This window comes from Durio zibethinus, chromosome 26 (assembly GCF_047325235.1).
Source record: "Durio zibethinus cultivar Kanyao isolate XHJ-2024 chromosome 26, ASM4732523v1, whole genome shotgun sequence".
Classification (NCBI taxonomy): Eukaryota; Viridiplantae; Streptophyta; class Magnoliopsida; order Malvales; family Malvaceae; genus Durio; species Durio zibethinus.
The window spans coordinates 7,047,482-7,075,267 of NC_143187.1; the positions used below are offsets into that span (position 1 = coordinate 7,047,482).

General features: G+C 33.1%; 2 protein-coding genes and 1 pseudogene across 3 annotated transcripts; 1 reads left to right on the forward strand and 2 right to left on the reverse strand.

Annotated features, from left to right (window-relative positions):
• Nucleotides 1-3,484: 3,484 nt before the first annotated feature.
• LOC149511288 (uncharacterized) lies at nt 3,485-4,174 on the reverse strand (annotated as a pseudogene).
• Nucleotides 4,175-11,138: 6,964 nt separating this feature from the next.
• Nucleotides 11,139-18,892, forward strand: ARF6 (auxin response factor 6). 2 transcript variants are annotated; one of them, XM_089755680.1, is made up of 14 exons: nt 11,139-11,967; nt 12,615-12,736; nt 13,947-14,045; nt 14,124-14,180; nt 14,263-14,418; nt 14,509-14,593; nt 14,864-14,954; nt 15,435-15,599; nt 15,692-15,814; nt 16,120-16,195; nt 16,312-16,459; nt 16,634-17,826; nt 18,024-18,214; nt 18,392-18,892. In XM_089755680.1, the coding sequence occupies exons 1-14, from the start codon at nt 11,925-11,927 to the stop codon at nt 18,588-18,590; spliced, it is 2,748 nt and encodes a 915-aa protein (XP_089611806.1). In that variant the 5' UTR covers nt 11,139-11,924; the 3' UTR covers nt 18,591-18,892. The 2 variants fall into 2 exon arrangements, with proteins under 2 accessions (XP_089611806.1, XP_022715478.2); XM_022859743.2 differs by having other exon boundaries at nt 12,624-12,736.
• Nucleotides 18,893-20,627: 1,735 nt separating this feature from the next.
• Nucleotides 20,628-25,984, reverse strand: LOC111318657 (Remorin family protein). The gene is made up of 6 exons (XM_022921530.2): nt 25,264-25,984; nt 24,450-24,618; nt 23,433-24,119; nt 22,339-22,786; nt 22,162-22,243; nt 20,628-21,797 (listed from the first exon to the last, which is right to left on the reverse strand). Exons 1-6 carry the CDS (start codon nt 25,291-25,293, stop codon nt 21,591-21,593), a joined length of 1,623 nt encoding a protein of 540 aa, XP_022777265.2. The 5' UTR covers nt 25,294-25,984; the 3' UTR covers nt 20,628-21,590.
• Nucleotides 25,985-27,786: the final 1,802 nt, after the last annotated feature.

Sequence of the window (27,786 nt, forward strand, 5' to 3'; positions counted from 1 at the left end):
TATTTACTAAATATAATACTTGAGTTGGTAGAGCACAAGATCATTTCTTGAAAATTATTGTAGCATAAAATTCATAAGATGATCGAATCGATCATGCAACTGCTGAAATTTAGCATGCTCTTGCTCCATTCTACACGTTCTTCCTCAATTTTGGTACGCTCCTGTTCTCTTTTTATTTTCATTTGCTGAAAACGTTGTTGCATAGGTTGCAACTCTCCTCTCAAAATTGAAATGTCTCGCAAAGATTGACTTGCTAAGAATGTAAATTACAGAGAGCTATGTCCATAGTAGGCAGATGGTGTTGGACCTAATCCAAGGCTTCGGACTCGTCCAAGCCTTTTTTTTTTAACAACTTCTATGAATATTCAATTTTTCATTTCTTGCAAGTTGAGAGAACCATCAGATGCTATTTTAATCTCAGCAATCATTTTTTTTTCGTTTTCTCCTGTGAATTTGTCATATACAACTATCAAATTTAATGATTAATTGATTATATGTTAAAAAGAGTAAATATTTACTTTCTGTTAAAATAGATGATAAAATTACCAAATTTTTTGTGTTTTGATATTCATGTAAAATTTATCTTTTTTTGTGTGTGTTATGCGAAAAAGTTTCACACGTTTAATTGTACCTACCATCTCATTCTCTTATACAAAAATATATTTTATTTTATATGATACATATCAACCGTAACTTATTTATGTATATCAAGCCTGTCAATAAAATAATAACTTAATTTCGAATAATTTTAATCTCATATATTTATATTTGGGCCCCATAACAACACAATAGTCTTAAACATGCGCAAACAATAAAATCATTTTGGGTTTTCACACATTCGATCATGAAAACCAAATTCAATTATTTTCTGCCAGTTTAATATCAAGGATTGAAGCCATTCAATATGTTGAAAGCCATAAAAAAGTTTAATTTGTATATTTACCTTTTATATGCAAAAATACTCCCAAATAGACATAAACGATAAATTTTTCTCCCATATCAACCGTAGAAACAGAGTTCAATCAATCATACAAGTTTAATATAAAGTATTGAAGCTATCCAAACTGTTAAAATATAACAATCACAACAAATCTGTATTAAAGGCGTAAATATACGTAAACAATGACTTTTCATATATATCATCTGTGTCAACTAAGTTTAAAACTTTTGATAAGTTTAATATCATGTATTAAAACTATCAAAACTATTAAAATAGAACAATAACTATTAATTTACATATTTACCCTTTAATGGCTGAAAAAGTTCATTCATTGGAATACGTTTATTATCATAAACTTACCATTTCTTTTTACTTTCTTGCAAAACATTTTGATCCACTTGTGTGGCTATATTTTTGTTGCTTTCTGCTATCAGTCTCAATTTGTTCTCTTTCCTATCATAAAAAATAATTACGTATATGATAGAAATATAAATATTACCAACTTAAACCATAAAACACTCTCATCATTTCATTATACTGTACAAAGTTATAAACTAGTACATTTTTTTTCTTGAGAATCAAAATCTAATCAGTTGTTCATATTGCCACCTAATCACATTACAGGACATATTTTTCATCATCGCCTCTACAATAGTATTTCGATTGAAATACTTATTCTTCAAACTATGCTTATAATATTTTCATTTCTTTCCTAATGACTTAAGCACAAATGAAGTTGGTATTTTACGTACAAATCTTGACTGTAATATTACAACAAAAAAAGTTAGAATAAGTAAACAATATATAAAATAAAAAAAATTTTATATCTAATTAATTATGCTAATACCTCAATAAAGTTTAACGCATCGACCTTAATTTTTTCTGAAACTTTATGCCATGTTCCATAATGAATAGATAATTTCATTCCATTATGGGCTACCATGCCTAAAAATCCAACAAATAGTTGAGCCTCTTCACCAATTGATTGCCTATCAAAGTTTGCAAACACTATAATATGCTTGTTAGGAGTTAGTGCAAACAATTCATTCAAAGTTGTTCGACCTCTGGTCTTCCGATGACCATTGTTATCAACTACAACAAATAATAAATATATTTATAAAATAACAATACTTTTATCACTATACTCGAATTTTAAAATTTGAGTATATCATACCTGCATTCAAATTTAAAGCATAATCAATTGATGTGATACTATCTAAACTTATACCTCTCGTATTACCAGATTCAATATCAGTTGAAAGGTGAGAAGTAATGGAGTTAGATTCGACAATACGTTTATTTTTTTTAAAAAAATTTAGTCCATAGCCAATATCTACAGGTGTCGTAGACGGTTCTAAACTAATATCTTTGATATATATTTTTTTCAACCTATTCTTCTGCATTGTAGTTTACCTACATCATAAAAGCGAATATAGAAAAAATATTAGTTTACAACATATATAAAGACATTGACAATTTAAGAAATCAAAACCTACAATAGATAAAGAACATATCGATTGAATTAAATCAAAAGATAATGTATGATTTAGAATATAATAATTATACAATAGTGAATGTCACATTATTTATATACTAGCCAATACTACATTATGTCTTAAACACTTGAATTACAAATTATAGATGCACCATTTCATGGTTCATAAATATATTCAGTAACATCTTGACGGACCCACTGAGCATAGGTACTGGAGATATTTTCATCCAAGTTTTGTTCAGCAAAATGATAATATTTAGTTTCATGTTCAACATCATCTTTGGTATTTAACCCCATATCAAATAAGTCTCTAGGTGTGTTTCGAATAATAACAAACCAACCTAATTTTTTGGGATCTTCAGAGTAAAATACTTGTTTGACTTGAGATGAAAATATATAAGTTCATTAATGAGTTGTTGTCCAGTGTGAATTAATCGAGAAAAATTCACAAGTGTTAATACATACTGATCTTTTTTAATACCTCTTGTATTATTCACACTAGCCCAATCACACCGAAATAAGATAACTTTTCACTTGTCATAATAATCCAACTCAATGATGTCATTAATCATGCCATAATAGTCAACATTTATCTCTAAAGGGTTTATGTCCCTGGCACTAGCATAGCTAGTAGTTGATGAAGTCACAATAACTCTTGAATTTTATGTACTTCTAAATCTTTCATGGAATTTAGTGTGAAATCTAAATCCATTAATGATGAAACCTTTGTATCGTTTCACAATCTGATTCAGACCGTGTGAAAGATACTTCACCTCTTCATTAACAAGCCTTCCACTCTAAACCTATAAAAGTTGAATAAATATATATATGTTATTAATGTTATTTATACCGTAAGCATTTTATGTAGATTTCTCATAATGGAAAGTATGACATTACTTACAGTTACTCCTAACTATTCATGAAAGTTTTCAGTGAATAATTTATAAAGCTCTCGAGGGTTTGATTGTTGATAATATACAAGATCTCTCAAATTATTTTTATACTCACTATAAAGCATCATGAAAAAGTATTAACAATACAAAAAAAAGATAATAAATTATGTTAATTTCATGAATTGTTTCTTTGCTACAAAACTTACGTGCGAAATAATTCAATTGAGTCATGATGAAAAAGAACATATCGATGTGTTTGTGCTCAAGATTTATCATCTAACTCCATTAATTCAGTTTTGCCTATGGGTTGTCTAAAACTTTGAAAAAGATAATTGTAGGCAGAGTCTGTATGTTGTATACCAATATTTCTCAATGGTCTATTTAATCTTATTTCAACATCTTTCAAATAATGAGAACAAAATGTCATACACTCTTTCGCTAAATATCCTTCAGTAATAGAACTTTTCGGATAGTGTTTGTTGTGACAATAAGACTTTAACCTCCTTAAAAACTTATAGCATAAAATATTAGTCATATATTATTATAAGTTAAGTGGCTTGATCATCAATAAAAATATAATCAATCTATTAACAAATAATACCTTTCAATATGATACATCCATCGATAATAAATTAGCCCACTGACTTTTACCTCATATGAAAAGTGAATAACCAAATGCATTATAATAGTGAAAAAGTTTGGAGGGAAGATCTTCTTTAAATGGCATAAAGTAATCGCGACTCGATCTTAAAATTTATCAAGCTCTTTCACATTTATACATTTTTGACATAGAGATTTAAATATGTTACTCAATTCAATTACCACAGAAGTGACTTACTTTGACATTTATGAACATAAAGTAATTGAAAGTAAGTCTTGCATCAAAATGTGATAATTTTATGACTTCAATGAAAAAAAATTTCACTCCTTCAGATTCACACATCTTGATATATTTAACGCATAGTCATTCAAAACTTTGACATTTTTTAAAACCTTGTAAAATACATCTTTTTCAACTTTAGAAATCTTAAAATAAGTAGCAGATAATTGATATTTGCCATTAGAAAGCAACTTTGGATTAAGGTCTGGGTAAATCTCTATATCAATTAGGTCAAGCAAACTTTTTAAGTCATCATTGGATCTTCTATTCACATTGAAAATTATCCCAATAAAATTTTACAAACATTCTTCTCTATGTGCATCAAATCAAGATTATGGCATAATAAATTATATTCCCAATAAGACAACTTAAAAAATATACTTCTTTTTTTTCACAACTCAAACTCATTGGAGTCATCTGCTTAATTGTCATTTTTATCACTTTGAACATCAAGATCACCAACTTCTGTATGACTATCACCAACTTCAAAGATGTCCCTTACTTTTTTTCTTGATGAAGTCATTTTTTTATAAGTGAAATTGATATCTTTTAACTTTAACAAGATTTTAGACCCATTAATGGGTAAAGGCGATCTCTTCAACTTTTCAGTTTTATTAAAGAGATATTTTTGAAATCTAAATCAATTATTATCATCTAACCATCGATGATGTCCTATAAAACAGAACTTCCTACCATTAAGTAATCACATCGAACATATCTGTGTATCACAACATGGACAAGCATAATGATCTTTTATACTTTAACCAAATAAATTTGCATAAGTAAAAAAATCGTTGATAGTCCATAATAAAACAACACACATATTAAGGTTTTCTTCTTTTGATGCGTCATAGGTCTCAACTCCTTCTCATAATTGCCTAAACTTTTTAATAAAAAATTATAAGTAGATGTATATATCATTATCCGGACCTTTTTCCTTGAAAATTATCATAGACAATATAAATGATCATTGTTTCATAGTAAGCCATGGTGACAAATTGTAAAGAATCAATACAACTGGCCAAGTATTATAAGAAGTACTCATCATTTTGAACAGATTGAATCCATCAGATGCTAGTCCAAGCATAACATTTCAAGGATTAGATGTAAAGTCTGAAAACTTAGAATAAAATGATTTTCATGCCAAAAAATCTATAAGATACCGTAATGATCCATCATTCGTTCGTTTTTCATGATGCCACCTTATTAAATCTGCAAGTTTGAAAGACATCAAAAGTTGTTAAAGTCTTTGTATTAATGAAAAATAGTGTAAAATCTTAACAGGCTTTCTTTTGACACATACCTCATCACCATATCATTCAACCTTTTATTGAGGCTTTTGTCTACCCAATGAGAAATACCACATAAATGATAAGATTCTTGATTTTTTTATCCCCCCAATACAACATGCAATCATTGTGACAACTATAAATTTTTTCATATTCGAGACTTAAATCCTTTATCACCTTCTTTGATTTCTTACAAGATTCAAAAATTTTTGTAAAAAAAAATATTTCTTTCATAAACTGTAATAATAAAGTCATTGAATTTTTCATCCATCCACATAAGCATTTCAAGTGAAAAAGATGAACACAAAAAGATAACCTTGAATGCTTCGATCCCTCAAAAAGTTTTTTATTCATCTCTTCAAGCAACCTATAAAATTTTGATGTTTCTCTTCTAGGTTATTGGTCACGTACATCTATCTCAGGTTCATCAAATTCATGCATTTCAATATTGGACTGATTAAACATTTCATTTTGGGGAGAAAAATTATGAAAATATTTGTTATAAATGTTAAAAGCATCTCGTAACATGTCTTCAATGTCATATCCTATAAAAGGATCATGTTGCTGTTGGGGAGCCTTTGAAGTTAAAAAAACTCTAATGGAAGATTTTGACGGTACAGACTCTTCATGAAAATATCAATTAACATATCCTAATAAAAATCTAATACAAATTAAATATTCAAAAATAACTTGACGTATTTGTCACTCGATATTAGCACACTTTACACATAGGCATAATATCATATTATCTTCACTTGTATTCTCAAATGCAAAATGAAAAAAAATTTTCACTCAATCTCTGTACTATTGACTTAATCTTAACTTTTGCATTCAACTCTTATCCATTTAGTACTTGCTACATTATCAGACCAAATGTATATAAATAATGTATATGAAAATGAACATGTATAATACTTAAGTTTACTATGTTTTAAACAAAAGATAATAACAAGACCAGTACTTATACAAAACAAGAACTCCTTATTATAAAGTAATTTATCAACTACCAAAGCCCTTGAATGTTAAAACTCTGCTGCTAACGTTGATAGTACCCAAGAGTATTTGTAGTTGAGGTTGATATAAGGTGAAATAAGGTGGGTTTTAAAGAAAATTGTTTACACAAAAAAAAATCAGTGAGCTCTAATTCTGATTCTTTTATTGCTATAATTTAATAAGAATCAGTGAGTTTTAGCACAAAAATTTTCAGATAAGATGTCTAAAAATAAGAACATCTACAGAAAGATGGATCATTTAGAGATGAAGCAATCGAGAAAATGATAAAAAAAATTGTATGTATAACTATTTTTTTGATATAATGTATGATTGGTATTGTGGTTGTATCTATGACTGTATACTAGCTTGTATAGATTTATTGTTATAGCCTAACTGATTATTATCTTTCAAGATGATTATGCTACTAAAATCAAATCTGGTGAAGTGACAATCCAGTATGGCAAAGATCCTTTATCTTTAGCATTAGGCGCTAAAGAAAGGCCTGATCGAATTTGTGGGGTTGGTAAATTTATCTTGCCATCAATAATTTTTGGTAAACAGCCAAAAATCTCATGAATAAAAAATGTACAATATGAAGCAATAATTGAGCAACAATAGCAATAAATTAATGACCAGGAGCAACGCCTTAATGACCAATAGTAAAAACTCACTGTTTTGGAGGCCATGTTGGTAACAATGCAACAGGTTATGCCAGTAGGCCGACCTGATAGCATCGTCCCCACACGAGAAGCTTCCGTTGAAAGTAAGGAAGTGATCCTGTCCTCTGCTACCACCTAAGAAGTATGATATTGTTTATAATTTGAATATTAATTTGTTTATTATATTTATTGATTTTGTTTTAATACTTATATTTCATTAAATATTATAGCATGATATTCAGACTCACAGTATGATCCTTGCTCAGATTTTCATGGATGAGTTATCCAAATATTCGCTGGAGCATTTATCCAAAAAAAATTTCATAAACATTGAGTTTGAGAAAATGTTATTTGATAAACCATCATTTTCTTACATTGGTGTGGAGAAGGTTAAAAAATTTTATGAACCGGATGAATTATCAACTATTGATATCGTTGCTTATATGAGGTTAACTTATAAATACAAATATGCACATTCAATATGTAGTAATCTATATTATAGTGTAATACTAACTAGTAGTGTTGATTATTATCGTGCAGTTTCTTATATAGAGAGGTCAAGGGGAGACAATTGATTAACAGATTTAGATTCATTGACCTTAACTTCATTAGTGAGCAGAGTGGCATAGTCGCGTATCGTGCTAATCATGTGATCCTATGCATGAAAAGATCGGTTGATTATTATTATTCCTGTATAATACGCAGTAAGCTATATTTCAACCTTAATTACTCCAACCTCACCCAAATCTGATTAGATACGTAATCTGATAATATTATTGTTATTATTTTACAGTCGTCATTGGGTGCTGATTATGATTGACACCAAATCCTTAACGCCATACTTACTTAATTCAGTTAATCCAACGATGATGCTTAACTCTGATATTCAAACTTTTACAAATAGGTATTATACTTTATTATATTATATATCTTTTGTTTCTTCATAAGTAATTTTAGTTATGTATTAAGTAAAATTTTTCTTTTCAATTTAGGGTAATATCTGCATTCGATAAGAAGATAAAAAAATCAAAATGGATGTCATTACAGGTAAATGTGAAATATACAATTTCTTATGAGTTTGTGTAGATAAATATTTTTTAAACCCACTCAAATTAATTTTCAAGTACTTTGTCAACCCGATAATACTGAATATGGATATTATGTCCTTCATTTTATGCGAGAGATAGTGTTACATGATTTTATGACCACACCATTCAAGGTTAGTATAAATTTCATAAACTTCTTATATTTTTTAAAAAATATAAAAGTATATTATGTTCTCATTTTTTAACATTTACTTTTGATTTTTTTTTTTAGTGGGATGGTAAAAAAAGATTCTCGGAAGAGGAATTGAATGAAATCTGTAAAGAATGGTGTGATTGTGTATTATCATTTATCAATGTTGATAAACCTTCAGGTTAAACATTGTTGGTTAAATGTAAATATATATGGAACAAATTGTTATAATGTTTTTAACATGCCATGTTGAATGGAAACTTTAAGTTTGTACATTGGGGTATTGGTTTAATATTAATATTATACTTAATATGAATACACTATGTGTACTTAATAAATTACTGAGTATGATTATTTCAAAAAAGTATATTAATATGGCAACGTTATTAGTTTTAATTTCGGATGTGTTGTCAATATATTGCAATACAACAATGTTCATTATGTAAATTCTAAAATGTAATTCATAGTATCAAATATATAAATCAAATATTTTATGGGCATAAATATACAATTGATAGCAAAAGTTTTTCTGGGCATAAATATACAACTGATAGCAAACGTCTTTCTGAACATAAACCTACAAATGACTACACATATACAATATCAAATATGTTATTTTGATGGATTAATGAAGGTATTTTTAGCAAGAAAATACCTTCAATCATCTATAATAAAAAATATTGAAAGCATTTTTATACCAAATTCACCTTCAATAATACTAACTAAAATGTTTTTGAAGGTGTTTCTTGGATAAAATCGCCTTCAAGCATCTATAGGCCAAAAAGCCTATGGATTATTAAGGGCGTCTCTCTACGAAAAACGCATTCAATATTGTCTAAAAATTTTTTTAAAGCAATTAGTGAAGGCGTTTTTACCAAGAAAACGTCTGAAATAATCAATTACAAATAATTTGTGTAAAAAAAAAAAAGAGAGGGATTGAATCTACAACATGATGGTAAACATTCGTATGATCTAAATAATTTTATAAGCCTGTGAAATTTGCTTGTCAAGTTATTAAATGTGCTTTTTGTGGAAAACACCTTCAATAATCTCATACAATTTTTTATGACGTGATTATTGAAGGCATTGTTTGTCAAAAATACGTTTTTACTATTCATTAAAATTTTTAATAAAAATTATTCAAGACGTTTTTATCTAAAAACGCCATTGATATTTAGTCTTGGGTGATATTTATAAGTACCAACGTCGTTATTTAAAAATTTAGTAGCATTTTGATAATAAACGTTTTAAATTTTATAAAAAAATGAAAGCTAACGATGTTTGTAAGTGAATGACTGTTACAAAACTGCTGCTAATACATCATTTTCCTTATAGTGATCGAACCATCCCTATCCTTGTAAGAACACAAACAATTTCATGTGAATAATTGAAACTAAAATAAATTTTCTTTTTATCTTCTCCTTTGTTTCATATTGAATTCACTACTTCCCATCATCTCAATTTTCTTTTTAAAAACATTTCTTAAAAAACAAAATCCATTTCTTATTATCAAATTTGGCTTCTGACGCCATAAAAGAAACTTACATACAAATACAACTAGTACTATCATTGGTCTTTGTAGTTGGGCTTTTATGTTGGGCCATTTGAATTTAAAGGAGGCAAAGGTGCAAGTTATTCATGAACAGTGCTGCATAATCGTTCATGCAAATGCTGAATTTTAAAGGTTTTTTTTTTTTTTTTTTAAACTAGAAAAATGACTTAAAAGGAAAAGGTTCCTTAGTAATTGCTCAAGGGTTCAAGGGCAATTCAATCACCTCCAAAATTTGTCTAAAAAATAGGGTAATTCTTACCGCATCTTTTTTTTCGTCTTTAAATTATTTCTAAATAAATTATTTAATTATTTTTTTCACAATTTTTAAAATTTTTATATTTCTGAAACTTTTAAAATTTCCAAATTTTCAAATAAAAAAATTTTAAAAAACTTTTCAATTTACATAATAAAAAATTCTTAAATTTACATATCGAAAACATAAAAAATGTAGAATGTTTTTTTCAAGTATTTTTTAAACTTAAATATAATTTTTTAATTTATTAAATATAAAAATTTGATAAATTATATAATTTATTATATATGTATTTTTAGTAAGATATATAACTTATTACTTATCAAATATATATTTCAAAAATTGTAAATTAAAATAATAAATAAATAAATAACTTCACTTAAAATAAATTAAAAAAAAAAGTGTTTAAGGTAAACATATGATCCAAGTCACGCAGAATCGTACTGTTAATAAAAACAAAAAAAAAAAAAAAGCAAAAACCTTCCCCGTAAGAAAAATCTGACACTTTCTCTCTCATAGGACACTTTTTCTTTGCCCAAAATTTTCACTGGTATATAAAAAATAGACCCCCAAATAAGAAAATAATGGCGATTGTATGTTCAGTCATTGATTGGAGGGGCAAAGCAATAGAAGAAAAGACAGAGAGAGAGTAGAAAGCAAAGCAAAGCAAGCAGCAAAAGGCAAAGAGTAGCAAGTAGTACAAGTCGTAAGCCGCAGGGAAGAGGGAACTTTTTCTCTCTCACTCTGTTCCCTTTCTTTCTCTGCCGGTAGTCACCACCACCTCTACTGTTTCCATTACTGGAGAAAAAAAAAAAGAGCCCACTCACTTATAAACCAGTAAAAATTTCTACATCTTTAAAATCCTCGACCATACATATTATAAAACGTGAGCATATTCTTCTGCAAAAACATATCTATAAATACCCAATACCTCTTCTAAAAACAGTTGGACTGTACGAACGAGAGAAAGCTTTGAGAGAAGAAAACCCAAATGCATCATAGTAATAGTTCTCCTATCTAGTACTACTTGATTCTTTCAGGTTGTACCTTTTGCGTCATTTTTTATTTGGTTTGTGAGTGAGAACAAAGATCTGGACTTTTTCTTTGTTAAAAAAAGAAACTTATTGGCGAGAGGCTGGAAAAATCGTTATCTTTCAAGCTGAGATCTATTCGGTATTTTTCGGTTGCTGTGGTTAGTGGTTACAAGCTTCGAGGAACTCAAAGAAAAAAGCTGGAGTTTTGTTCACACTTTAAGGATCAAAAGTCTTTGTTTTTGGGAGGTGAAATGTGGGGCTAGAGTGTTGGAACATAAAAAAGAGAAGGTTATGTTGTTGTTTTAGCATTAAGGTTTGGGTTTAAGAGAAAACACTTGGGTTTTTGGATGGAGAAGAAGAAGTTGGAGGCGGATGAGGCTGAAAGCGATTGTCTTTTGTAGCAGAACAGGTTTCGGTTGAAACCAAAAAAAAAAAAGGACAATAAGTCTTGGGGCTTTGTGGGTTTGTGTTGTTTTTTAAAGTCTTTTCTTTGTGGGTAAATTGTCAGCTTTTTGCTCAATTGCATGGTGTTATATTGTGGAGACAAAGGAGTTAAAAGAAAGTTTTTGGAGTGTGGGTGTCCTTTGGAGGATTTCGGTGCTTAATTGGTGTGGTTAAAGGAGGGGTTTTTGGGGTGGGGGTCTTTTTCTTGAGGTATAAACTTGGGATTTAAAGGTGTTTTAAATTTATTTAGAAAAAAATGAAACTTTCTTCAGCTGGTTTCAATCCACAAAGTCAGGAAGGTATGCTTCTTATTTGTCGAATGTCTGTTTCTCTCGCTTTTTTCCTCTTTTTTTTTCCTCAGGATTAGATAGAGTTCCTTGGGAGAGGTGAAGTTGAAATTACCATATAGTTGTAGAATTTGGGATGTCCATTGGCTTTGTTTGTGACTTGAGAAAATGTAGGAGAAGCTGGAACGTTAAACTGTTAAACCCCAGATCAGTAACTCCAGTTTATTTGGATTTACCTAGTCTTGAATGCAAATGCATAGGAGGATAGCCGGATTTCCATTTGTTGGTTGGTTGAATTTTGTCTTTATTAATTCATTTCTTTTTTTTTTTTTTAATTTTTTATGGGGTAAAGAAGTGCGCAAGAATTTTTTAAACATCATTCTAATTTGATTTCATTAATCGCTATCTCTATGTCAAGCTGAGGTTTAATATGGTTACGTCTTGCTGAATTTCTGTCTTCTTCATGTCTTATGTGGATTTGTTTTTTGTGTTCTGCTCAAGCGTTATTTTGGAGTTTAATGCATAGTATTGCATACCCATACTTGTTGGAAGTTTGGATTTTCCATCTTTTGGGATCCCTTGACCTTTAGGTTATATTTTTCTTTCTTTATTTTTCTCTTTTACTTTTGTTGAAGTAGTTTTAAATTAATGCAAAATAGACTTTGCAGGAGAGAAGAGAGTTCTGAACTCTGAACTTTGGCATGCATGTGCGGGTCCTCTTGTTTCTCTACCTCCGGTTGGAAGTAGGGTTGTTTATTTCCCACAGGGTCATAGCGAACAGGTTGGTATGCTTGAATTTTGATTTAGCTTGTTCTTAGTAATGGATTTTGAAGCATATTTTGTGTATTGGAGATGGTATGTGTGTATCTTCTTCCGTTTGCTTCGTGAAGAATAAATTATGAATGTTGTTTCACTATCTTTGCCGAGGAAAAAGTGAAAAAGTTATTTTGCAGCATATCATCATTGCTGCCCTTTTACTATTAATTGAAAGAAGGTAAATGAGTAAGGGTGATCTTTAAATATCATCTTACTGTAAGGTCATTTGCCTGTGCAGCCCCTCCTGACTCCAGGTCATTTGCCTGTGCAGCCCCTCCTTATCGTTTTAGATTAAGTTTGATCATTTTTTTAAAATATCAGATGGACAGATGGGTATATTTCTAGAAAGTAAAATCAGGGTTTTTGCTGGCCTGGAATTTTGTATAATTTCCTCATATTACCATCCTATCAGACTCTCAAACCAAAATTTAAAACTTGCAATATACATGAATTGGTTGTTGAAAATCCCTGGGAAACTCAGATTGTTGACCCCCAACTTTCCCAGCCCACCTTGTTAGGAGAGATCATAAATGACAAGTCGTGGTTCCATGGAAAAAGGAGTTATTGTATATTGTGGGAACCATTTTCTGTGTTATGATAAGTGCTTGTGTCATGGATCATAGGGAACTGTAGGTGGAGCTCTATCAAATGTAATTCTGGTTAAACTATAGTCTTTATTGATTGATGATCCATGCATTTGTGAAAGTGTGCTTTCCCTCTTTGGTGGAGCTGTAATGGCTTTCTTCTAGATTTTGAGTCCCCTCTGGTGTTTATGCTATGCAGATCCAGTTATTTTTTTGTTGGTTCTTTATATTTAAGCTATTGAAAACTATTTTCTTTTTGGCAAGGATTGGTAAGTAAGTACACATTTGAGTAGTAATTGCTGATTATTAGTATCTATATTATATGCAAGTGCATGCCATGTTTCAAATATGTAATATTTACTGTAAAACTCTTATGAAACAATTTAAGGTGTTGGCAATGGATTCCCCCTTTCCCTATATTGTGTTTTGCTATGGCCTGACTGTAACTCATAGTCATGGGCATATGAAATATATTAGTTATGATAGCAATCTGGTTTTTTCCAATTACGGTGGTTTTATTGTACTTAATTAGACGTTTTATTCACTAACCAAACATGCTTTTGATGCTTAAATTGGTGGTTTTCTTTGTAGGTAGCTGCATCAACCAACAAGGAAGTGGATGCCCACATACCTAACTACCCAAGTTTACCTCCACAACTTATTTGTCAGCTCCATAATGTTACCATGCATGTAAGGCTTGTTTGGTTTGGTTTTCTGATGCTATGTCTATAGAGTTGCCTCTAAAGCCTCAAAATTTGTCAACTTCAGGCAGATGTTGAGACAGATGAAGTTTACGCACAAATGATGTTGCAGCCACTGAGTCCGGTATGCTATTTTGTATGGGTTCTCTTGTTATTTTGTTGGTCTTATTGATTGCTTCAAGTATTGAAGAGTACTTGCTTTACAGCAAGAACAAAAGGAGGCTTACCTACCAGTAGAGTTGGGCACTCCCAGCAAACAGCCAACAAATTATTTCTGTAAAACATTAACAGCCAGTGACACAAGCACTCATGGAGGGTTCTCTGTTCCTCGCCGAGCAGCTGAAAAAGTGTTTCCTCCACTGGTAAACTGTTGTTGCCACATTGGTTGATGTCTTGTTGTGCTTTTAATTGCAATGAGTTATTTCTAATTTTATGCTATTGATTGTCTGCAGGACTTCTCCCTGCTGCCTCCAGCTCAAGAGTTGATTGCAAGGGACTTGCATGATAATGAATGGAAATTTAGGCATATATTTCGGGGTGAGTTTATTAAGAATCCCCTCTTCCTCTACAAATATGGATCTTTTCCACCAAGGATGCAATTTTCAACTTCATATTCCATTGTAAAGTTGTAGAGAATGGCTTCTTTAACTTATTATTTCACTTAGACAATGGACACTACCTTAATTATAATTGTGGCTACCATTCATTATTTGTCATGTATGCCATAAAGTGGTTTAATTCCCACAATCTAATTGCCCTAACACTATAATCGTATTTAACTACCAGTCATTGATTTGTCCCATGCAGGTCAGCCCAAAAGGCACCTCTTGACAACAGGATGGAGTGTGTTTGTAAGTGCTAAAAGACTAGTTGCGGGTGATTCAGTGCTTTTCATCTGGTAGGCAGCTGGCTTTTCTTCCATTTTAGTTTGCCTCTACTTGCAGCAGGACAGAGTAGATTTAATCTTTTTTGTCTAGCATTCTCATGTCCAAGTGGATAATTCTTGCTGTTCTTTATTTGAGTTTTGGCATTCTTGGGTGCAAAAAAAAAAAATCTTGAGAATTCTAGCTATGGTACTTGCATTTGTCCTTCTTTTCTCAAATGCTTAGCCAAAGAAACATTGATGAATTTCTATGAAAAAACTTGATATGAGATTTGTTTGTTGCATGTCATTTGTTGAATTTTGGGCTAAAAATATTCCTCAATGACCTATTGAGAACCATTTCTTCTGCTCACATGTTATGTCAATGGTGCAATATGGAGAATGCTCTTTCTTGATTTGTGCCTTTTCTCCAACTGTTTTTGCTATTTAAAATGCTATTTGTTGTAGATTTTCAATATTTTGATGCCCAAACCAACATATGGGTTATTTTGACAGGAATGAAAAAAATCAATTACTTCTTGGTATCCGACGAGCTAATCGACCTCAAACTGTAATGCCATCATCAGTTTTATCAAGTGATAGCATGCACTTAGGGCTTCTTGCTGCTGCCGCTCATGCAGCTGCCACAAATAGTCGCTTCACTATATTTTATAACCCAAGGTACTGTGCTATTGCCATGCATCTCAATAATCATTAAACTGTTCTGTCTAGTGGTTTCTGAGCCCATCTAAACTTATCCCCCTTCAATTCAGGGCTAGTCCATCAGAGTTTGTCGTACCTCTGGCAAAATATATCAAAGCTGCCTATAATACTCGAGTTTCTGTTGGTATGCGTTTTAGAATGCTGTTTGAAACAGAAGAATCAAGTGTTCGTCGGTAAGTTTCAAATGTTTTCATTTTTAATAGTTGATTCTCACTGTTTAAAATAGATTTCCTTGTAAATGATTAGATTATCATTCTTTTAACAGTGGATTGTTGTCTGACTGGCTTTCCTTACAAAAGATTAAATTGCAGTTGTTCTATATGTTAAAATTATATGTGCTGTTTTATTTATGCTCTTTTCTAATGCCTTTGTGGATCATCTACAGATCACGTTGTTCTCTTTCTTTGTTTGTGCCCCATCTCATTTGTTTACTTGTGATCATTGTGGACTTTGCATCTGATGGTTGTGTGTTTTTCAGATACATGGGCACAATAACTGGCATAAGTGATTTAGATCCTGTTCGGTGGCCAAATTCACATTGGCGATCAGTGAAGGCATGTTGAGAATGATTGCTTTTATCATTTGTATATTGAGAATCTTGCATATTTTGTTGTTTTAGCCTTTCTAGAGATGGTGATGAGATTTTGTGGAATTTAACTTATTCATGCAGGTTGGCTGGGATGAATCAACAGCTGGAGAAAGGCAGCCAAGAGTCTCCTTGTGGGAGATTGAACCACTGACAACATTCCCCATGTATCCATCTCCATTTGCTTTAAGGCTTAAGCGACCATGGCCACCAGGATTACCTTCTTTCCATGGTACGCTAGTCTGCTGCCAAAATCCATGGCTGTGCAGCTTTAACTATCTGTTTTATTTCTCTTTTCTCCTTCATGTTGCATTTGAAAATAAGAAAAAAACTTATTTCTTTTTATTTGTGTGTTTAATTCTTTAACATCCTTATTCCTTTTAATTTGACTTTCTCTTGCTCTTAGGCATCAAGGATAATGATCTAGGCATGAATTCTCCACTTTTGTGGCTGCGAGGAGATGCTGATGGAGGAATGCAGTCTCTGAATGTTCAGGGGATTGGAGTTACACCATGGATGCAGCCAAGGATGGATGCTTCCATACCAGGTTTGCAGCCTGACATGTACCAAGCTATGGCTGCTGCTGCACTGCAAGAGATGAGAGCAATGGATCCTTCCAAAGCTGCTACTGCTTCCCTTCTGCAATTCCAGCAACCCCAAAATCTACCTTACAGGCCTGCAGTTTTAATGCAGCCCCAGATGTTGCAGCAGTCTCAGCCTCAGGCCTTTCTTCAGGGTGTTGAAGACAACCAGCATCAGTCTCAGTCTGAGTCTCAGGCTCAGGCTCAGGCTCAAACTCAGCCACATATTCTTCAGCAACAATTGCAGCACCAGAATTCATTTAATAATCAACAGCAACACCAACACCAACAGCAGCTGCAGCATCCACTGTCACAGCAACACCAGCAACTGGTTGACCATCAGCAGATTTCTAGTGCAGTGTCTGCTATGTCACAGTATGCTTCAGCCTCTCAATCCCAGTCATCACCTTTGCAAGCCATACCTTCACTCTGCCAACAACGGAGTTTTTCTGATTCAAATGTGAACCCTGTGACCAGCCCTATTGTCTCTCCTTTGCATAGTCTTTTGGGCTCTTTTCCCCAAGATGAATCATCCAATCTGCTCAACTTCCCTAGATCCAACCCCGTACTAACTCCTGCTGCATGGCCATCCAAGCGGGCTGCTGTTCAACTTCTCTCATCTGGATCTCCACAGTGTGTTATGCCCCAGGTGGAACAGTTGGGACCAGTCCAGACAAATACGTCTCAAAATTCTATATTATTGCCACCATTTCCTGGCAAGGAGTGCTCGATCGACCAAGAAGGGGGCACCGATCCACAGAGCCATCTCTTATTTGGTGTTAATATAGATCAACCTTCATCTCTTCTAATGCAAAATGGGATGTCAAGCCTTAGGGGAATTGGAAGTGATAGTGACTCAGCTACTATATCCTTCTCTTCTAATTACATGAGTACTGCAGGTGCTGAGTTTTCAATTAATACAGCAATGACACCTTCCAGTTACATTGATGAATCGGGAATCTTGCAGTCTCCAGAAAATGTGGGCCAAGGAAACCCACAAACTAGAACCTTTGTTAAGGTCAGTTGACTTTTGTTTTTAATTGATACTTCTAGATTAATGAATTTGGATGTTGTTATGAGTTTCATTTGGTTTGTGAATTTGGTTCTCTTTTACATGTTGCAAGTTTGATCTGTTAACAGTGTTGTTGTCCTTTGTTTTTCAGACAATTATGTTGATTCTTGGTAATTAATGTGAATGCTTTTCCTATGGAACAGGTTTATAAATCAGGGTCCTTTGGGAGGTCATTGGATATCTCCAAATTCAGCAGCTACAATGAGCTGCGGAGTGAACTTGCACGCATGTTTGGCCTTGAAGGCCTGTTGGAGGACCCTTTGAGATCAGGCTGGCAGCTTGTATTCGTTGACCGGGAGAATGACGTTCTTCTCCTTGGTGATGATCCCTGGCCGTAAGTTTCTGCTTTCCTTACTACTATTGTATGGATATTTTTCTCGGTCTCTAGGAGGTGTATTGAGTTCTTTGGGTGCATGTATTTAAATCTATTTCGGGTTTTCACATGTTTGCTTCTTCATTCGCTAATTCTGGACTTTATTTTTCTCCTTTTTTTTTTTTACCCTTCCACCAGGGAGTTTGTGAACAGTGTCTGGTGTATCAAGATACTTTCACCGCAGGAAGTGCAGCAAATGGGCAAACAAGGCCTGGAGCTTTTAAACTCTGTCCCAGTTCAGAGGCTTTCTAACGGCGGTTGTGATGACTATGTAAGCCGGCAGGAGTCTAGAAATTTGAGCTCCGGTATTGCTTCTGTGGGGTCTTTGGATTACTGAACAATTTGACCGGTTAAGATATTGTTTTTCTCCTGTAATATTAGCGTCTCTTGCAACCCTTTTATAGAAGGTGGAAAGAGCTGCCTAGCTCTAGCTTGAAGTTTATATATATATATATGCTAATACTGTAATTATAAGAGATTTTTGTCGTCTATGTTATTGAAATATGTATAAGCCATATTTATTAGGATATGAAATATTTGTGAAGTCTTGCCTTTACCACTCATTCTTGAGTAGTCAATTTATTGTGAGGTGAAGGTTAAAAAACAAACGACAATGAATTTGATGTTGAACTATTTTTAAAGTTTCCCTAGTTTTGAAAATTCCTCTCTGGAATGAAATTGGATGGCTGATAATCCCAGAGCCATGTGATGGGTCCTTGTACTAATTATTTGTCAAAAACCAACCGATACTGCATTCCATTAGTGTGAGAATGGCCCCCTTTTCTTGTTTTGTTCCAACTTTTGGAAAGTGAACATGATCCCCACTTTCACTATCATCATCAGCTCATCAACCTTGCTTGGTTGTCAATATCCAACCTGAAGGGAAAACATATGCCATCACTTCGACCCAAGTCACCTATTTGATGAAAGTGAGACCAGTCCTTCAAACGTATCGGGGAAAAAAAAGGTCTAGCGCCGTGGTTTTTGAGGACTGATAAATGATGGCACCTAGAGTGGACATGTTTGATGATCATCATCTCCACAACAGCCAATTTTATGGGAATTTCTACCACATTCCTATTTCCACTTGAGGATGAAATCCATGAATTTAAAAGAAGGGTGGGGAGAGATAAAAAGGGAGATATTAGTTGAGGTATCTTTTTGGGGTTTATGGGACTGAGTGGCTACAGTGTAAAGTTGGAAATGAAGGGTTAGCTTTGTGTTTTTGTGATTGCATGTTGTGGGGCATTTGACAATAATAGACAGGACTTGAGTTTGAGGGATGGAATGGTGACAAATGGTGGGCACCGCAACAACAATAATAGTACCAATTCAAAATTAAAGGGGGTTTGGCTGGCCATCCAACAACCTCCCCTCAAAGCCCTTTGTGTTTTGGGTGGATGTCCTTTTTCCTTTTATCTTAAACTGCATCAAAGGCTTTTGCTTGACCCATGTTCTGCCAAGCACGTAACAATTTTTTTTTTTTTTCAGTCTTTTGTATTAGTGTAAGATGTATTGTATTTGATAATCTAAGATAAATGATTACAGATCATGTATTCAAGATAATTTCAATAAATAACTATCGATAAGACTCGAACTCACATGATCTTTTCGTAAAATAAAAATAATCTTAACCGATTGAACCAACCAATACAAGAACATTTAAACTCGTTTAATACGTATGAATTATATGTGTTTCGTGCAAGCAAGTACTAGAAGATTCCCTTTTAGCTGTGGTGAGGGAGAATGGTTTTTCAAAGATTCCTTCTACTCGATTACTCTGGCACTTGGTCATGAACTCATAAATAACAGTTTCCTTTTATTCCCTCCATGAATGTGGGGAAGAATGAAGTACGTAGGCTGTTTTCCCACTGGTTTGAGTCCTAAAAGATAGTTTATGATCAGCCCTTGCATTTCTGTACTCCGAGACGGATCAGTCGGATTTTAAGCCAATCTTTTAGTAGTCAAGCCCTGCTATTTTGATGGTTGGAGGACCCTTGGAGAGTAATGGAAGTTTGTGGTATATTACAATTTACGGTTATAAGGTTTATGTAAACCTGGGCACGAACATAGTATATCAGGTTTAATTTCATTAAAAATATGTTCATATGTATGCGTTTTTTATGTTCTTTTTCACTTTTCTTTTCTATTTTTGACAGTTTCAGCTGTCTGAATCCATCAACTCCTACGCATAAAAGCCATTTCTTTTCTTTTTACACTTGATTACTTTCAGCAGCATTCTTAAACAGAAAAAAAAAAGAAAAGAAAAACGTTTATAAAAAGAAATGCATGGTACAATTGCAAAACAAAATTCACCCAAAGAACAGATTAAGGATTAGCTATGGAGGGAAATTTGATGTAGAAAGTGTTCCTAAAAGAATATGCTTGATACAATTACAAACCTAATCCATGAATCAGAAATTGCTAGGTAATTGGTATTGGTTTTAATTGGTATTGGTTTCCAAAGGCCTGAAACAGAAAGCTATTGCAGCGCTCGGCTAGCACCAGTGGGAACTTGAAACCCCCGAAGACTGTAGAAACTACAAAAAGGAACCAAACAGATCAGAAAGGAGCTACTGATGTATTTTCACTATTACCAAGGAGATTTAACCCGTTACACAAAGAACTAAAAGAGATTGGAATTAGATCAAATGTTCATTGAAGCCAAAGCTACAGCCAGAGTCAATTCCCAGGCAATTTTCAACCGAGTCCAGGAGCCAAAATATGCTAAACCCAACAACTTGTACTGATCAGGGCAGAGATCCTGTCAAGTCTAGGAAAATAGTTTGGAGAGTTTGGTTGACATGGGTCTAGTCCTTTTTTGAGAGGTTGGGGCTGGGTAGAAGCCCAACTCTTCAAGAATATGGAGCCGATCCAAACCATGTACGGACACTTCAGCACCAAAAATTATGCTGACTAAATGAGTTCGGCAGATGGGGCATAGAGACAGTCCCCACTTCCGCCCCGTTGGGTTGACTTTGACCAACTGCTTCAGTGCTTCCCCTTCGAAAATGGCCAACCGCCCAATGTCATTGCCATTGGCAAGGTAAACTTAAAAAACATGGCGCATAAAAAAAGGATTAAGACACAACTAAAACATCGATCCTCTTTAATTTCTTGAAAACTTGGTGTGAAAATCCTATTGGCATTAACATTAATTGCATCAATTGCACTATTCATTTCATCTTTCCAAGTAACACAAAAAGCTAAAGACCACTCTATAAAATACAACACTCCTTGACCATCGTCGCTAATACTCAAAACAAGGTACAAGAGATGCTACTTTGGCTCAGTAAGTGTATGAGCGATTTTGCTTTTATTCGTTGTTTACTATATTTTAGGAAAACCAACCACAGCACATGTAATGAGATGATGGCATTTTTCCGGTTTGGCGAATGTATTCTGCTTGAGCAGAAGTTCTCTCCGCATCTCCATTTTTTCTGGCTTCGGCTGCAGCTCGTTTTTCTTCTGATCTTTGCCTAGCCATGGCAATCTTCTTCACCATCTTTGCCTGAGCTTGGGCTCTCATTTGCTCTACTTTTGCCTGAAAAGTAAAGATTTATATAATTATTACCAGTACTTATTGCTCAGCATATGGTCACATAATATGATTGATTGCAATCTTTCTGGTTAAACAAAGACTGTGAGTCAAATGCATTAGATTTTGTAATGGCACTTAATTAACTGCATAATCTCAACCTAAAATAAAAAATAATTCAGGGTTCATTTCCATCGAATCATGTCAGAAGATTAGAGGTTAAGATGAACATAACTGCCTTTCCTACTAATTTCTTATCCAGGTTCACTTTCCTTGAGCCTTTTTTTTACCAATTGCCATCAAAGAGATCAGTAATCTTCAAATAAGAAGAATTACTTGAGCATGTGATCAGAAAAGGGATTTCATATACCTCTATTCTCCGCATCTCTGCTTCTAGTTTTGCTCTCTGCTGACTCTCCCATGCTTGTATTTTGATCTCTTCACGCTTATACCTGAGAAATTGAAATATGCATTCAGCAAAAGTAAAGTGATGGGAAATAGTTTTATGAGCATACAACATTGCATAAGGATCGGGTCATATCAGAACCTTGCTGTATGCTTAGACTTTTCAGCTTCTTCCCATGCAGCTGCTCGTTTTTCATATTCAATCTGCTCAAGCTCCTCCATATGAGTGGTGTCAACTGAAGATGTATTGTTCTCCTTCTCGTCTTTGCTTGCCCAAGCAGCAATATTCATCTTGCCAAGCCGGACACCAAGGGCTACAATCTCTCTTCTTGTCTTGAGCTTCATTTCTTGCTCAGACAATTCCTTCTTGCCATTATCAGGAGGATGCTGTGACTCATCATCTATAGTGTGGTCCAAAGGCGTCGACGTTGGTGCCCCTGTGCGGGGAGTAGACGGGATTGAAGATGCCGGGCTTCGGAGTGGGGTTGTTGCCCCTACAGGTGTAGCAGTCCTAGAAGGCTCTTGACTTGTAACAGGTGTCATTTCTGTTCCCATATCTCTCATAGAAACTGATCGTATTGCAGGAATAACTGCAAGGCCAAATCTTAAGGCATGAGATAAAGATTAAATAGAAAAACTATGATCAATATATTGTGTAAAGAATACAAAAATGGTTTCAAGCCATTTGAGGGTAGGAGGAAAAGAAACTAACATTGCAATTGCAACTATTGTCTGAAATTTATTAAAAAAATAAACTGACAATGTTGTGACGGCAGAAAAACCAAACTTTATAAATTCTCCTCCACATCCCCTCCCCACAAAAAAAAAAAAAGGATACGAAGGAGCTCGAAATCCCTTATTTGTGCTCCCCACAGGGATAGCTGACCATCCATCCCATCAATTCACATTATTTCAAGGCCCATATAAGAAATCATCATATGCATATGTAATTATAATAGCTTAACCCTCGTAAACCCTTCACTCAATTCATAGCATCCATTTGGAGACCAGAAGACTGAAAGCAGCAGTTGCCCAGCCCCATGGCTCAATCTGTTGCATGTGAGTCAAACATTTCAGTGTTCTTAATAAAATTATAAGGCAAGTGCTCAATATGGTAATCAAATGATATAGTTGAGTATACAATCAACCTGGATGCACAGTGCACCACTAAATACGTAGTCCACTAATACATCTTTTCAGACAGAAAATATATAAAACTTCAATATGCAAATTTACCTGTTGTATCTTCTGTTAAACTTTTTGTACAAGATAAATCCCACTGAGCCACTTCCCTCAAATCCCTACTTTGAGGACACTGATCACTTAATAAGTTTCCTCCATATGCTTGCACTGAAATAGGATGAGCTCCAGAAGGAATAAAAGAGAACTTCTCGAATGGCATCTGCACAACAGGCTGACAGAAATCTACCCTCTTTGTGTCAGCTACATGATTAACAGCTGACCTCTGATCATAATTTGCAGACTCTGGAGCAACTCTCACCATATTTGTCATGGGAAATCGATTAGCTTGGTTGTGAAATGCATTCTTCTTAGCATAAGTAGCTTGCAGGTTTTGCCTGTTCATTATCCATTTCTCTGCATCATTCCACTTAGATGACATAGGTCTCGCGTATGACCTTGTCATGGAATTATGTACTGTTCTCTCCCCTTTATGAAACTCAAAGCTTGATGAACTAGCATTGCTATCATAATCAAGATTTTCATCTTCTAGTCTCCTCATTGGATGTATTGTGCTGGAATTACCATTATCAGTCATTGAGAATTGCTGCAATTTAGCACGACCCACTTCAATGCTTTCCCTTGGCAGTGACTCCTTTGCTTGGCTAGAAATTTGATCATTTAGGCTGGAATCAAGCACTACCTCATTGGATATTTTAGCTGGTGCAACATCTAAGCTGGGAACTGCAATTCAAATGAATGTGTTAGTCAGCATGCAAATATAGAAAAAACACTTTGCTCATTGCATCTTCTCCCTGCCTAAACCAGGCCAAGAAACAACTGGAACCATATTTAGCGAAGTTAATGCTAGTATGTTTCAACCAAAAAAGGAAAAAAATACTTCAAAAGAAATGTTATCCATATCTAATTTACAGACCATAAGAGCTTCAAAAGTAGCAGATTTCTACCCAGATTGAAAATTCACAGATATTCTAATTGCTTGTTTTATTCAGGCAAAGAAAGAAGTCCAATATACGAGTTATTATAATGAAGAAAGGAGAGAAAGTAACAAACCTTCCTCATCAAAGTCTCCATTCTTAGAGGCTAATAGACTGTTCACAAACTCAGCATCCTGAATCCTAGAAGGAGATGTCCTAGAAGAATTGCTGTTTGATCCATCCTTCTTTCTGTTATGATGAGGCCCCATCAGCTTCATCCTTAATTTACTTGGTGAAATACCACTCTGTAGTATAGATCAAAACAGCAATTTAAAAGGGGAAAAAAGAAATCAACTTGAATTCACACTCAATTTCAAATGAAGAAAAGAAATTAAGTCCACAAACTTCCCTTTTATGTATAATCAATGTACTAAAATCATTTTAGTAAGGCCACGTACCATATTAAACTATGATCAAATACAAGAAAAATCATGATACTTACCTAGTCTTTTGCTTCCATCAATAAAAAGAAAATGTGATACAAACAAATTAAACCTTCCCATCACAACCAACTAAAAAAAAGGGAAGCATTCAACTTTCTACAAAAAACAAGCAAGGAAATCAATTCCCACTTTCCCATCATCTAGAAAGGTTCAATTTTTGGCAAAAAACTCATAATTACTCAATACCCACAAATTTGTTTCTCCTCACTTTTAATTCAATAAAACAAGAACAGAAAAAAAAAAACTTTAAACTTTGAAATTTGTTTAAAACCCGGATCAGAACCAAAGCCATTCAACACCCAAAGCCAAGTTTTCGTTTTTTCATTTCACATTTTAAACTCCTTTTTCTAAAAGAAAGTTGCCATTAACAATTCATAAGCCAAAACTTCAACCCCCCCCCCCCTCCATTAACATACAAAAGCTCAAAGAACAACAAAAAATGGTTACCTGAACTTTGTCTATTCTCTCATACTCCATTGGATCTCTCTCTGTCTCTATTAACTCTAATAAGACTCTAAACACACTTCAGTTTTCTTTCTTTCTCTAACTGTAGAGTTTCTAACTTTCTACGTTAAACGAGCAGAGATAGAAGGAATAAAGAAACATGACAGAGTCTGTATTTTGAGTGTTTTGTAGCCGACATGTGTATATCATAGGACCTATGACCATTCTTCAAATCATGATCCTCTCTTCTTCTCACTTCACCCCTCCATTACAAACCTTCTACATCGTCCCCTTCTGATATCGCCACGTCATCACTCCGTGGTGTCCACCTGACGTGGCCGTATCAGTGTGGGCCGACCAATGTGAAACTCCTGCTCAGCGTTACTCTATAGTTTCAACCTTTGAACTCAAAACTAGGCGAGAAATTGCCGATTACTACAAACACTTGTTCTTTGTAGTAATTGAACTTCTTTAAAGTAACACTAAAAAACTGGTTTCTTTTTCTTTCTGTTTTCAACAAAAGACAAAGAAAATTACGGAAATGATGAAGACCACCGTTGGCTATTGAAGAACTGCAATAATGAAAAAGTGGGATTTCATTTTGCTCTGTATAGTATTTGCCATTGCCTTCTAAAACAGCAATCGGGTCATTATCAATCATTCACAAAATTCGCAAACACTAAAAAAAAAAAAAAAACATAATTATAAACATCTTCTTTTATTTTTACTTGTTTTTTATTTTCCATAGACAAACAAATCAAAGGAAATTAGAGGATTAACTGATCAAGTAATGTAAAAAAAGGGTAACAGTAGCTAAATCATATATGAAATGATAATAATTGCAGATTGAAACATATCAATTAATCAGTCTAATCATTTTAATTTATTCTCTTTCTTTAGTATTAATGACTGAAAAGTTTGACTGATTTCCTTTTTGGGAGGTCCCCACTATTCCAATGTTTGACCAACGTGCATAGCATTATTTATGACAACTAAGGTTTTTTTTTTTTTTTTACATTTTTTGCTTACAAAATTGAATTTCGGACGAAAAATGAGTGTTCATCATTATCCGTATTAATTATCCATGTTTTGCCCGAAAAATAAGTACCATCAATAAATGAGTACAATTTATGATAAGAAAGAATAAAATCACAACAAAGTGATTGGGGATTTGATTTTCTAAATTTTTTTAATCAAAACAATTCAAAAACACCGTCAACACAACCAGTGAGTGTTATTATCAAGCGGCCGGACTTAATACCTGCTACTGATATTACATCAACAACAACTCCAGCAAAATTCAAAAGTTTTATCATTTTAAAAACAATGCCAAAAAAAAAAAAAGTTTGTGCTTTGACCAATGACAAGTGAAGGGTAAAATGGAAGCAAAAGATGACGCCAGGGAGTGCAGGAAAGTACAAACTGAGATCAAATCTGAAGAAGACGGAGCAGAGAGTGGTTGAGAGTTCAAAAATTGGCCAATAAGGGTTTGATGAAAGTCCAAAGATTTTTGCAGCGTAAATCTAATCTAATCTAAATTCCAGTTGTTGAGAAATGAGATAGGAATGTGATTGACATGACTTCTCACCAAACCTCGTTCGTACCCACTCGATAGCCTCAAAAAAATCTTTTAATAATAATCAGTTATCGATAACAAAATTAATATACACTTGTATTAAAAAAATTAATTACGTTTAAAAATTATTAAATTTACTTATGTACATATAAACATACTATTTTTTAATATATTAAATAAAAAATAATTATAAAAAAAAGCCTGCGATAGGATTTTAATTTCACGTATAAAGTTAAAAATTATCTTATTAATGTATTAAAAATAAATTTTTAAATTTATATTCTTTAAAATAATTACACAGCTAAAATTAACTCACAAACTTTGATTTAGACAATATTCAATTCCAATGTTTTAATGCAATTATGAAAATTTATTATTAATCAACAAGAGCTGATAAAAATGATAAAAAGTAAATACTGAATATATTAATATTCAGATTCGAATCTTTTTATGATCCATTGCTGGTAAATAATTTATAAATTTAAAAAATTTATAAATAAAAATTTAATAGATACACTAATTTAACTAAGATAATCTCTCTCGTTTTAAATTTTTTTTCAACAAAAAAAATTACAATTCTAAAAAATTAAAATAATTAGCACGCTTTATTTTGTCGGGTGTAAATCTTAAATTTATTGGCCAACATATTGAAAATAAATTTTCCTGCATGAGACACGATTTTTTGTATATGTTAAATGTTAAAAATTACTAAAAGAAAAAGTGAAGGGCGGAATTCGACGCCGCTAATCTCGCCACGCCTACTAATTTTTTTCAACAATAAATATTTGTATAGACAAAAATATAATATTCATTAAAACGTATCTTATATACAATCTTTTTGAATTTCACAAACACACAAAGAATATTAAAATAAAAATATTATCTTACACATTTTATACACTTTCATAATTTTTTTATATAATTTATATTTATTTAATTTGATTATTATA

Coding starts and splice junctions, on each gene's coding strand:
- ARF6 (XM_089755680.1), top strand. CDS start 11,925: ATGAAACTTTCTTCAGCTGGTTTCAATCCACAAAGTCAGGAAG. Junction 14,419..14,508: donor AAAAAGTGTTTCCTCCACTG/GTAAACTGTTGT, acceptor GATTGTCTGCAG/GACTTCTCCCTGCTGCCTCC. Junction 14,955..15,434: donor GATTCAGTGCTTTTCATCTG/GTAGGCAGCTGG, acceptor TTATTTTGACAG/GAATGAAAAAAATCAATTAC.
- LOC111318657 (XM_022921530.2), bottom strand. CDS start 25,293: ATGGAGTATGAGAGAATAGACAAAGTTCAG. Junction 22,244..22,338: donor AAGTCTAAGCATACAGCAAG/GTTCTGATATGA, acceptor TCAATTTCTCAG/GTATAAGCGTGAAGAGATCA. Junction 21,798..22,161: donor CAGAGATGCGGAGAATAGAG/GTATATGAAATC, acceptor TTTACTTTTCAG/GCAAAAGTAGAGCAAATGAG.